Source organism: Strix uralensis, chromosome 2 (assembly GCF_047716275.1).
Source record: "Strix uralensis isolate ZFMK-TIS-50842 chromosome 2, bStrUra1, whole genome shotgun sequence".
NCBI classification, from domain to species: Eukaryota; Metazoa; Chordata; class Aves; order Strigiformes; family Strigidae; genus Strix; species Strix uralensis.
Genome location: NC_133973.1, coordinates 32,698,947 through 32,712,348, shown reverse-complemented (window position 1 = coordinate 32,712,348; position 13,402 = coordinate 32,698,947). Strand labels below are relative to the sequence as shown.

At 41.0% G+C, this 13,402-nt stretch overlaps 1 protein-coding gene across 1 annotated transcript; it reads left to right on the top strand.

Moving 5' to 3' along the window:
• Positions 1-294: 294 nt before the first annotated feature.
• Positions 295-2,776, top strand: LOC141940115 (claudin-8-like). The gene has a single exon (XM_074860892.1). The coding sequence runs from the start codon at positions 627-629 to the stop codon at positions 1,299-1,301; it is 675 nt and encodes a 224-aa protein (XP_074716993.1). The 5' UTR covers positions 295-626; the 3' UTR covers positions 1,302-2,776.
• Positions 2,777-13,402: the final 10,626 nt, after the last annotated feature.

Here is a 13,402-nt window from a genome sequence, read left to right as displayed (position 1 = left end):
TCCTTCAAGCTTCAGAACAAAAGCACTTTTGGGAGCAGAGGCCCTGTGGCAGGGAGTGCGGCTTTGCTTTCCTCCTGGCAATTTGCCACCAAGCCCAGCCGAGGACGAATATTCTTGTTTGTTCGGTGCAACAGCTTCAGTAACTGCACCAGTGCACACCTAAGTCTCCCTGCTGAGACCAGTCCATTTCCTTAGCACAGGCAAACCTGTAGACAATAGCTAGAGTTGGGGGTAGGGCGTGCTTTTTTTTTTTTTTTTTTTTAATTTTTTAAATAAGTGACTTCAATGCAAAGCATTTTCCTCAGAAGGTACATTTATCCTAAGTGGCTCTAGCTGGTTTACACACACCCTGTCCTTTCTCTTGCTTTGGAAAGTTGTTCCACTTGATTGCTCAGTTTGCCTCTTTGAGTCAGTGGTGGCAGAGGAATTATAAAGGCGATGAAGGCGCAGCCAAGTCCCAGGTAGTGTGTGCCAGATTTAAGCTGATTTAAAGTTGTGCAGACTGACTCTGAAACTTTCCTTACACAAGGGACAACGACTTTTGGAAAAAGGTGTTCATTTTTTTGCCAGCAGTGTGTGCCTGGCTTAGGGAACCTGCTGAGGTGTGCTCACCTTGCAAAGGCAACATGGTCGGTGGTGTTTTGCAGATTGCTGGGCTGTTTGTTGGTGGCATTGGCATGATCGGGACATTTGCTGTCACAGGCATGCCTCAGTGGAGGGTGTCTGCCTTCATCGAGAACAACATCATCGTCTTTGAGACCATTTGGGAAGGCCTGTGGATGCACTGCATCAGGCAAGCCAATATCAGGATGCAGTGCAAGGTCTACGACTCCGTGCTGGCCCTCTCGCCGGACCTGCAGGCATCCAGAGGGCTGATGTGTGCTGGATCAGTGCTCTCCTTCCTCTCTTTTGTGGTCGCCATTATTGGGATGAAGTGCACGCGGTGTGTGCAGAGCAGCTGGCAAGCCAAGGGCTATATTATTCTGACAGCTGGGCTCCTCTTCATTCTTTCAGGTGCAGTCGAGCTTATTCCAGTCTGCTGGGTTGCCAACACCATCATCAGTGACTTCTATAACCCCATGATCAACGTTGCACAGAAAAGGGAGCTTGGAGAGGCCCTCTACCTGGGCTGGGCAGCTGCCTTCTGCCTCGTTGCTGCTGGAGCCATATTCTGTTGCTTTTACCACTGTTGTGAGAAAACTAGAAGCTACGGATACTCCGCACCAACCCACTACCCCACTCACAGCCAGCATTTGCACAGCAAGACTGAAAGCTCATACTCCAAGAGTCAGTACGTCTAGATGCCTCCTGCCTTTTCCTATTTTTGAAGCATTTAATCTGCCTGGATGGATTTCAGTTTCTGCACAAAAGGGCAGCTCGAAAGCTGCCTTTTCCTTCTGCCCTGTAACTGTTGCTGTTGGGGCTGCATTTCGGAGCTGCAGTTACCCCCAGTGGGGTCTGCTGTGGCTAATGTTACAGCACGGACAATTTTAATGCATGGAAAGGTGAATGCTTAATATTCTTTTAATAGTAACTGGGAATAGCTTTTGGGTTGTGTGCTTTGCTTTGGGTTGCATTATATGTGTAAAACAGTAATAAAGGCCTTAAAGTTCCACTGTGATATGAAATTATGGCCTATTGCAAGGAAGAGGGGAGTTAAGCAGCTGGAGGGTTTTTTTCCTGCCTGGGAAAGAGGGGATAACAGTGAATAAGGACAAGATAATAATGGTTTAAAAGAAAAACATTCGCTAAGGGATTGATTTACTGTAGGTTTAATGGGAGGTTGCATGAAGAATTTATTCAGCAGAGGAAGGTAAGCTGAAATATATGAAAAATATCCCTTATTTCAGAGAATAAACATAGCTCTATGTTCATCCTAAATATCATCTTTTTGGTGAAAGTTAATATTTCTGTTGTAATCCATATAGGTCAAACTCATTCACATCATTCTTTTTAGAAGCAGTAATTTTCCCTTGCAAAATCCTCTCGGCTTTACAACATTTTGTAATATTGCACAGATCACAAACGCTGTGTTGGTTACTTGCCACAGGACTCTGTGATATATACCTTTTTAAATAAGGGTCTTTTGTACAATCAGGCCTATATTTTTGCTGAGACCCACGCACACCAGCATAGTTTATAGGCATAAATAACATAAACAGCGATAGTACTTTCTCACAGTTCACACTAAAACAAGCTAAACAATATTTTTAATAATAAGATCATGCACCCATGGTAAGCAACCATGTAAAGAAACCAAGTCCACTGAAAAATAGTTCCGTAAAAATTAATTTAATAAATGACCCAAATTAATCAATAGTAGTAGTATTTTTATAGAATTTTATAAACAATGAATAAGGTGCCACTCCAGACACACAGAAATCATTGGAATTTTGCCTTTTACTGAACCGGGAACATGGTTCAATTTGTGGTGTTTAATGGAGAACAACATTCTTGTTCTGGAGTTTGATTGACTGTTTTAAATATTTTATAGAAAGCTTATTATGTGATCTGTAGTTCTCTAGTAAATTCCTTGGACTATTACTACTTGAAAGTTTGGAATCAAATTCTTCACTTTGTAAGATGCAAATCTGAACAAGCTAGAACCAAGAAAAATCTGCTCTAGAATTCTCTTCACAGTGTTTGTAAGATACATAGTAAGATGTTCTTGATTATGTAATTTTATTTTTCCTCCTCTTTTTAGAGCAAATTGTTTCTACATATGTATATGTGTAATGTGCATGATCTTCCTGTAATATAACAGTGTGTGGCTGTATTTCCTTTGTATTCCTTCATTAATGTTTATATGCCAGTTCAGTCTCTTTGGGAGGAAGACAGTGGAGGAGAAAACCTGTTGTTAGCAGCACTTTGTGAATATCCTACACATAACTCATAGCTAGAACACCAGGGTTTACAATGATGTCTATAATAAAGTCACCTGCCTAGTTCATTGCTCTAAAAGGCAGGTACAAGATCTTACTCAGAAAACTACATGTATATGTACCGGTGCACTGTAGTTATCTCTGCTGTCAAAACATGGAGTGACTCATTCATCTACAGGTCTGAGGCAAGCCTCAGTGAAAAGTGAGATGAGCATGACACCTCTGTAAAAGCCCCGTGTACATCAAACGTTACTGCCACATTGGATAGTATTATCTGTTCATGGTAAAGCACATACTGATCTAGTTGTACAAATAAAAGAAGATACGAGAAGACTATAAGACTTCAAAAACTATTCACAAGACTAACAGGAACACAAGTCCAATGGACTGTGAGTGGGACCCTGAAGTTTTTGAAAATCTCCTTTACAGATCCCATATATGTTGCAAACAGTTCTCCTTATTATACTGTATTCCCCCTTAAGTACCTCCCAGGAACATCCAGCCGTTTCCTTTAAATTGTGTCTCACCCATATACCATATCTTCAAGAGAATTGAAATGAAAGCTTCCATTTTAAACAGAGCTGACCTCCCCCAGCTTTGTGCATTAAATAAACTCTGAGTAGTTTGAGCAGAGGGTCCCGTCTAGAAGTGTATATCCAAACACAAAACAACTGCCTGAAGCCATACATTTTCAAATATTATATCCTGTAATTTTGAACTCATTTCACGCTTACAGACAAGAAAAATTATTTGGGAAATAACAGTGTTGCCTCCATAAATGACACCAACGGTGTCTAGCTTGTTCCCCTTTGCCCTGCACTTTGGGCCCTTGTATGCATTCCTGCAATGTAAAATGGATGTGGAATCTTTACAGGTCCACCTGGTGCCCTCTGTGCTGCCTAAATGAATGCACAACTAGCAGGTCAGAGGAGAGTAACGCTCGTTTAACTCAGATGAGTGGAGGTTCAAGATTTCAATCACCTCTCTGTGATTGAGCACCTGGGCTTTCATTTATAATGAGCCTCTTCTGAAATTCTCCCACTGCTGCTGCAACCATTGTGGAGGTCTGGAGGGTAGAGCTGTCACCTACATTACTAGGCACTGCTCTCATTAGAGCTAGACAGCGAGGTGGTAAACACGGATGGCAGCAGACCCACAGTTTCAGGAGCTGTTTTGTGCAGGCAAGGTAGAGCTGTAAGAGAGCCTGAGTGTGTGTGAGCTCCTGTTTTGTAATTTTATATGAGAATGAAGCATCTAACACATGACGTTATCACACATCTGCAAATCCAGTAAGGTCAGCTGCATATAATGGATTTGTCTGTCTCTTTAAGGTGCAGTCCTGAGTAGGTGTTGTACTCCCCAGTGTTTTTGAATATACATGGTGCCTATATGTGAGTTTATCTGTCGGCTGCTTGCTTTCTGTTCAGCTCTCAAACATGACTAGTAAAGAATAATAGAAAATGGAGCAGGGAGAGATTAGAAGAGGCCATATCTTGGACCTCAGAGCCATAAAGGCTTATTAGTGAAATATAAGAATGGCCCTACTGTGCCAGCCTGGAGATGTATGGAGATCTTCAGCTGCCACTGTCAGGGGCAGGTGCCTATAGAGCAGCAGAAGACCAGGGACAGTGGACAGTTGTGCTTGGAGGTACTATTCCCACTTCCACCTTCCTGTACTCAGGGTGTCTTTGTGCTTAACAAAACATCAGGCTTATCTGGGATTTAAGCCCTTCACCATGGGTTATACTCTGACCCCACACAACAGATACAGTGGGCCTTCTGAGCATGAGTCATGATGCACAGCTCTCCTTTCCTGCTGAGCTGGAAGAACAGCAGCGCTGGGTAACTCCAGCCCTGTGAAGGTCCTGGCCAGTACCCACAGTCCTGACACAGACATGTCCACTACCCCAGTCTTGCCTTGCAGAGCAGGGTTGAGCTCCTGAACTGAGCCCCTCAACCAAGACCCACCTTTGTTCTGCATTTTGGATGCTTTCAGCACTTGGACTTTGCCTGTGACTCTACCATGGATCAACCCTTAGGCAGCAAAGCAAGCTGATCCCTTGTTAACCATGCTGCCTCTTCACTCATCCCACTGCCCTGTGGAGCTGGTGGCCACAATACTTTCCTGCAAAGTCTCAGCAAGGAACCAACACCTAAGGGATGTAGGCCATTGGCAGTCCTAACTATGTGTTGCTTGAGAAGTTAGGAGAAGGCTGATGCCAACGAGTTTACCTGGGTGCTGTCAAGACTCCCATCAACACCATCAGTTCCTTTCATTAGTGGGAGGTGGTCCATGTAGGGTCAAATTGGACAAATAGGAGGAGAAGACTGTAAGTGGAGTTCACTCTAGAACAAGTGATATCCATTAACTACTCCATTGCTCTTCTCAATGAATAATACTCCAAAATTAATCCTGAGAGATGTTTGTGCCCTAAAAAAATCCAGAGGCGGCTACTCTGCAGTGTCCTTAGCAATCTATCCCAGTACTTAATTATAATTTTCATTAAAAAAGGTTTTCAGGAAGCTTAAACTAAATCTCCCCACTGCAGACTAAGGCTGCTCCATTATTTTTTGTCCCATCAGCAGCAGGCACAGAAAAGAGACTACTGCTTTTCTTTAAAGTAGGCAGCCTTTTCTATATTTCAGGACTGTTACCATCTGACCTCTTGCCTCTCTTGCTTAGCTTAATCATCTCTAATTCTTTCCTCACTGACATGCTTGCTACATTTCTCCCCATACTTGTTTATCTCCTCTGGCTGTTTTTGGCTCCTCCACCTCTTTCTTGAAGTTTGATGTCCAAAACAAGACAAAGCATCCCAGAGGAAGCCTCACCACTGCTGAGCACACTGAATATACTTATTGTAGGTTATCATAGCATGCGGTAAATGATTCACAAAACCAAGCAAATACCTTCCTTGAATACATTAAATGCATTGTACTGCTATTATTCCAGGCCTCAAGATCACCAGCTTTCCTGCGCTGTGGGACTTAACCATTGACAGTACATTGACCAACTGGATGTCTGATGCAAATTTCCTTGCTGCAGTTGCTCTTTTGTTGCTAGATCCCTAAGGATAATAAGATGAGACCCCAGAGAAATCCTTGGCTCCAACAGTAGCAGAAATCAATGTCTGGAAATAGGAACATGATCATTCTCCTTCCAATATATCCTTTTGTTGTTTTACTCACTCATAGATTCTGCATCCACAGTATTTTTACTCTTCTCCATCCCTTCAGTGTCTCTATTAATTTCCCACTTCTGTGTTAGATGCTTTAATAAGGTCCAAATGGATTAGATTTTCTCAAATTTTATTTTCTAGATAATGTCACCAAACAAAAACTGAATCTATTTTTGCTAAGTCCATGCTGCATTTTATTTAACTTTCCATTTACATCTAGGTATTTATTCTTTTCTTCATAATGGATTTTAAATCACCTTATACTATTAGATTCTGACTAATGGGTTTCTAGTTGTGCAAAGAGTTTTCCACCTCCCCACTCATTCCCTTAGTTTCAGTGCTCTCCAGACACACAGTATCCCTCCTGATTTGACACATATACTAACAGTCCTTACTACCAGATTTGGAACTGCACATGCTGAAGTTCCTTCAGTGAAAATGACTCTCTTTCTTCAGTTTGTGCTCATAGAGATTTGGAGCTTTTTATATAGCTTGGATACAGTATTGTAATTCTGTCATGCTCTCCTTCTTCTATGTCCTTGGTGTTACTTAAATTCAAAGAAGAGGAGGACTAACCACCTTTCTTAGACTCATAGCCTAGCATGCCTCTTCCCTTGCTGTTCTGTATTATCTGTATGCCTGTAGCACCTTTTATTACACTATTTTTTGAAAAACCTGATTTGGATTGACTTTTATTGAGTCTTATTTTCCCCTTAAATTTTCTGACCTCTTAGATATATTTTCTTTGCTAGTTGATTATCTTTTCTGTTCTTCTACTAAATACCTTCTCTGTGGAGTTATTCATCCAGCTGAGTATCAACCTTACTCCTTCCTACAAGTCTCTCCTTTCCTTCCCCATGGGATTCACATTCCAGACACTTCCTAAGGAATTTTTAAGCCTCATCCACATTCACGTCCCTAAGCTGTTCAGTCTAATTAATAAAGAATAATGTGATCAGGATCAGAGGAGTTGTTCTCCCTCAATGCTCCAGGCACTTTCACCTCATTGCTCTTCTCACCTCTTCTGCAGAGATAGAGATCCTCCCATCTTAATGATCCTTCACATACCATTTTCTGCCTCACAATGTGAGCTCTGTTCCATTCCAACGTAAAAGCATCACATTTGCTGAGGCCTTTCCCTTCTCCATTTTATACTTGTTTTTAAGTCAGTCTGCACATATCAGACTGTTTTCTATCTTTTTTCCTTTCCCTTCCCTAACTTCTCACCCATTAACTCCCAACACATGGTTGGTAGAAATAGTTATTAGACATTCTTCCTTCTTCTGAAGTATTGCACTCTGTGCTAGACTACACATTCAGATCTGGAATGAAAGCATCTACTGCTTGATCATGGACAAAGAAGCTCATATTTTGACTGGCTACATAGTATGCTGCAATTAGGAACAGCACTGGATCGTCCCTGAGGGGAAGCAGTGTGCCCACACTGGTGAATCATTTGTGCCCTTGCAGGCTATGGGCTGTCACTGTGCAGAGACACATCAGCCCCGAAATTGCAGTGACAGTGGTGCATCTTTGGGGCTGCTATGATTCACAATGCTGGAGACGGTGTTCTGAGAGTAAGTGACAAAAATTAATTGCTTCCTGTGAAATACTCCTGCTTTGGTCTCTGTGCCAACACAAATTCAAAGTGATTTATTACTTCCAGGAAGAGGTTCTTTTGTGTGAGTGCAGTAAGAGCTGGTTGGTTGGGCAGGGCTTCCCTTCTCCTCTGCATCTTCTCTTTTCCCTCTGTTTGAAGGAAAACCAAGGTAAATCTGGAGATTAACTCTGCCAGCTACACAGGCTCAACAGGCAGGGTCTATGTTGCTCCTTCCTATGGGACACCCAGCTTGCCAGATGGGGAAAGTCAGCAAGGGTGTCCCAGAGAAGAGGGGATTCCCAATCCTAAGGAGAGAGGAGTAATGGAACATCCTGGCCAGAAGCCCAGAGTTTTGATAAAGGACTCTGGATTTGGGTAGAGAGAGAAAGAGGAGAGTGTGGGGGTAAAGGGTGACCCTGCTGTATGCTGAGATGACAGGTTTGGGGGTGTCATTGAATGCACAATGTTGAGGCTAGTGGTGGTGGAGCTCATGCTGCTAGGGTTTATTTTGGAGGTGGAACTTAACAATGTAGTTAGTTTCATTCAGGAGGTGGCATTTGGGGGAAGACAAAAAGTGAGTGGGACAGGACTGGACAGGAAGGAGGCCAAATTATGACTGAGAAAGAGGGGAGCAAACCTGTTCTTTAAAGTTTGAGACTTACCTTTTTAATTACCCACACTGCTTGGTTACTGGAAAGATATTTCAAGTGTGTATTATTATTCTGTGCTCCAAAAGCAATCTTTCTTGGGATTCTGAGACTAAGAGCTTGTTTCTAACAGTATTGGGTAGCCTAACAAAAGCTATTATTTCTTTCTATAGACCTTGCCTCTCACCTGTCTTTAGGCCATCACTGCCACAGCATACTTTCTCCTCCTCTTTTATTCCATCATAGTAAATTATATAAATAAATGGGTTCCCCAGTGCTCCATCCAGTAATAGCCTAACTGTATACCCTGCTGCTAACTCTTATGAAAACAATCAATACTGCCTTGGGAATTTGCCACTGTTATATTTCCAACAGCTTAATGTGAACTACGTAATTAAATGCCCCTAAATACTTTCTAGAGGAATGCTTTGAGGTCCTGTCATTAAACAGCAAAGTAAGATAGCATATTTTCTGGCAGGTTCTATTTCTATCAGGATGGCTGCTCCCTGTACGCAAGTATTGAGGTGACAAATACCTTGTAAAATCCTGAAGTAGTTTAGATGGATTAAATACTCAAAGGAGTATTTAATATTTTATTACTGTAGGGTTTTATTACACTAAACTCGAGTTCATTCAGTGTCCGGGAGACAGGCTTCCTCAGACATGGAATATCATTAATAGTTTGGCACTTTTGTCAGGCTGTGAATTTCAGGCATGCTGTGGAAGATGACAGAAAATAAATATTAGTTCTTTTCAGTCATGGGTTGCCTCAAAGCCAGAGTTAGAGGTCAGCGCCCAAGTACAGTGCCTGTTATGTGTCTGGGGGAAATCCCTCTCTAAGCTACACTGAGCAGATGTTCCTCTCACTCCAAAATGTGCCAAGCTTGAAGAGAGGGGGAAGGAGACGTGCTTTCATCTTTTAATATATGTGCAGGCAGCAATATTAAAGTTAGCACAAATAAAAAGGCCTTTGTTGGCTTCAGTCCATTTCCTCCTGAATTAAAAGAGAAACAAAGTAACCTTTTGCTTCACCAATAGGCTCAAAATACAGTCAATCAAAATACTGTAGAAAGTAATGGAACCATTAACTCAACTATGATTTTATTGACCAGCCCTTTTAAATAGTTGAAAACAAAGTGGTTACCCCAGCGTGTAATGAATGGACTAGTGGAAGCCACAAGTAGGGAGGAACTGATGCCCTTCACATGTGTTTCCAAAACAAGTGATCTGTAGACAATCCGAACCCTATTTGTTGTAGGCTCAAAGCAGATTTTACATGCAGAGAATGATCTAGGTCTGTGTGGCTTCACCCAGCACCTCTGCCCGAGGGGACGGGATGCAGCGTGACTGCAGAGGCACAACTTGCTGTATTCCGTTGCAAGACACTGCAGGTGGTTAGGCAGCTTTGCAGCCTTACTGGATAACTGCAGCCTCTGGAAGGTTAAGAGACTTAACTGTAACTCTTTGTAATCACTAATCTAAAGTGTGCTTTTGATAAATCTGCATATTTGCCTGTTCCAAAAATGTTACTGAACCTTAAATTTAGCTCATTAGCCTGTAGTATAACCAACTTATCTATTCTTGACGAAAGCTCATAATTAACTGTGTACATTATAGCTGTACATTTGTACAAGATTAAAGTCTATTTATATGTAGGTGCATGTGTATGTATAAGGACTCTAAAATTCAATGTACATAGAAGATATACAAAGCGGAATGAAACCTGTTTTCTGGGAGGCAATTAAGTTTTTACATTATTGATGCCTATAATTAATTAAGCACTGGGGATCACTGACAGGTTCTGTTAATCATGTAGACTGGAGATGCTCTACTTCCTCCTTTTCAAGTGGCATCAGCATTTTAAAAGCTAGGAAGGAAACAGAAGATAGTGCCCCAGGAAAAGATTCAAATTAACAAACTGATATGAAGGGAAGAGAAAATGTAAATCTGAGCAGAGATCAGGGAAAGATTAGCTGTAAAGGCTACATGCTTCCTCAGTTGCCTGTTTTCCTCTTTGAAGGCAAATTTTGGGGTGGCCATGTTTGCATAAGAACTGGTATTCTCATCTTGAGTCAAGTAAGCTTCCAAATAGCATAACAGATGGATGATACACAAAATGGGGAGACTTCTAAAGTCTAGTCAGGGGTAAATGGAGTTTTCCTTTTATATCTTCTCACCTGACACTAAAGCCATTGTGTCTGCCACGCCCACCATGTAAGCATAAATTTAATTTCTACTTTAAGAGCTGTCTGCTGTTCAGAGTGATTTTGAAGTAACTCAGTCAACTAAGCATTTCTTTCTGAGAGGTGAGGTGAGCCTTTAAATGGATGTTCAGTTCTCTAGGGTATACAAGGCCATAGGGGCTCTTTCCGGGCTTATTTAAACACAGGACTTTTCTACAAAAGATAACTCTTCCAGTGCTTAGCAAAGCCAGAGGTTCGCTGGCATTTAAGAGGTTGATGAGATTTTCCAGTCCTCATGAATTTCCAAGATGTTGGTAGTGTTTCTTGATATTTTTTTCAACCTATCTCCTGTAGCTTATTGTAATTTTTGAAATTTATCTTCAAGTCTCAAAATGGCCATTTACTGGTTTTCTTTTCCTGCTTCCTTCCCCTCAGGTTTCAACAAGAACCATAGTGCCACTGGACAGTACATGCAGCAGTGTAGCCTGGGTGTTCCTCTCTTAGGCCTACACCTATGCTGGATGTCACTCACCGCAGATACTACTTCCAATTAAAGATCAAAAAACCACTCAACCATTTAGCAGTCTCTGGATATATTGCTACACAACAGCATATGATGCATTTTAATAGTATTTCTGTGGTCAGTTCATCTGCTATACAAACCATGCCCTGACTGTCACAGAATGTCATTTTATGCATGACCTCAGTGGCTGACCCTCCCAGAGTCATGTAAGGAAAAATTATTTCAGAGCAATCCTGCTAGATAAGGCAGTCAGATAAACAGATTCAGGGCATTAGGCATGGTCTGTTCTCCAGCTGTGTATACTTTCAAGAGCTGGCTCCCTGAAAATGTTGCACAAAGAGTTTTGCTGTTGAAAAAATGACATTTAAATGCTAGTTTTGAGAGGACTTTTCCACAAATTGTTTTTTCTTTTTTGAAGTTAAAACAACAAATCAAAGAACAGTTTTCAGAATTCAGAGGTTAAAAAGTCCTACAAGATGATTGGAAGCTGTACTCAAGTTAAACAGCACAGGTCCCTTCTTCTAAGGGAACAGTTTCCTGCCAGAGAAAGGAGATTCTTTTAGAAAGGTAACCATCTATGACTTCTGATTTAATCTCTATCACCTCCCTCTTTTTGACATAGAGCAAAGTGCCTTAACTTTTCTGCATCATGGGATTCTTTTATTTTATGTCTGCAGAAGAGTGATGCAGTATTCACCTCTCTAAAAGAACAAATCTGATAATGTATTTAGTTTCTAAAAGTTACATTTCACATCTTAGCTGAAGACAGTTTTTCTCTCCAGATTCCTGTTAGCAGACTTCAAGGCAAAACTGAATTGCCCAGATCCACTGGGAGTATTTTCCACGTGGACATGTAACATTATACTATATAACTTGCATTACTGGGTACTCCTTCCTTACAGTTAGTAACTGTAAAAAGGAGGGGATTTTGTGGGCTGGGAGTGGTTTATATGGGCAATTAACTTTTCATGGGTTTTAGCTTTTGTTTTGAATATGTTGTGTAGGCACCTAAGGCTGTAACTAAATTAATACCATCAAAGGCAATGTCTGATATTTCCAAACGCACAGAGCCCACAATACTACAACCCATAAGCAATTGAGAATGTCTTTCTTCGACAGCACTTCTATGGACCTTCATTGCCTTTAGTGGGCCAATGGGGTTTTTTCTTTGGTGTGTTTTTTTTTTTTTTTACTAGCCCCATTGTTTCAAAGAGCTGGAGTAACCAGAAAGACATCAATTTGAACACCCATGAGTTGTTGTCATATACTATTATCTCAAGGTAGGGAGAAGAAAGTAAAAAAAAACATAATACAGCAGTTATTCCTAACTTGCCCAAGGCAAATCAGTCTTCAGCTTGCATTTTTGTCCAGGCTTGTAGCTATGTGTGCAGACTGGGATAGATGCTTGTGGGAGGGATCTCTGACTTTGTTCAAGGTGCATTGTACACTGAAAGAAAAGCTCATCCTTTTCATATTAGACAATTATCCCCAAACCCTCAATAATGTTGCCTATGTATGGAACATAATGACAACAGTATCCTTCCAATGGGGGAGAGAATCTTGAAGAGGATTATTTCCTAACAGCGACCTTACTCATGGATTCAAAATCAGAAGCTGTGAAAGTCTGCCAGCTATTTTCTTTGTCACCCTTGTGAATTATGCAGCTGGTAGAGTAAAGCTTTGATGTTCATTGGAATACTTGACTTTCCTGTACCTGTCTAATATCATGATTATACTTCTGTATTTGATCAAAACAAGGAATCTACATTAAAGAGCTACATCAAGTACCTCCTAGCTTGATTTAAAAAAAAAAAAAAAAAAAAAATCAGTTGTTTTCCCAGGGCTGTAGCACTTAAAAAGTAAGTCCCACTCCAAGTCCAAGTTTAGCTTTTGTCATAAGAACAACTGTAATGACTTATTTTGCATAATATTTTAACAGATGGAAGTTCAGACTTTCTGTACTAAATTTCAACATATCTGCAATCTTGCAGTTAAGAAATTATTAGCCCTGCAATTAGGTACCTTTAATTGAATCTCTGACACTTACTTAATTATAGCATCACTACAGACACACTATGAGAAGCAGTAGAATCAACTATGACACACCCCTTCTAGTTTCCCATTGGCTGGAAACTTGTTAGGCTTGATGGGTAGGCGCTGTAGTCAGAGGGGATTTCAAAGCAAATAAATAGCAGGTCCTTCTAGCCAGTCAGAAATGGATTTCCACCTGTCTGAACTTCAGACTGGAGCGAGCTGCTTTTAAAAAAACCCAACAACTTGCCATTTGAGAAAACTGCTAGAGAAAATATTCCCTCTCATACTTTATATTTCTTCTATGAAAAAGTGATTTTGGGAGACTTTCTAGTCCACCTCGCTTGAGGTGTCTTT

What these genes read in the sequence shown, in the direction of transcription:
- LOC141940115 (XM_074860892.1), top strand. Translation starts at nt 627, where the DNA reads ATGGTCGGTGGTGTTTTGCAGATTGCTGGGCTGTTTGTTGGTGGCATT.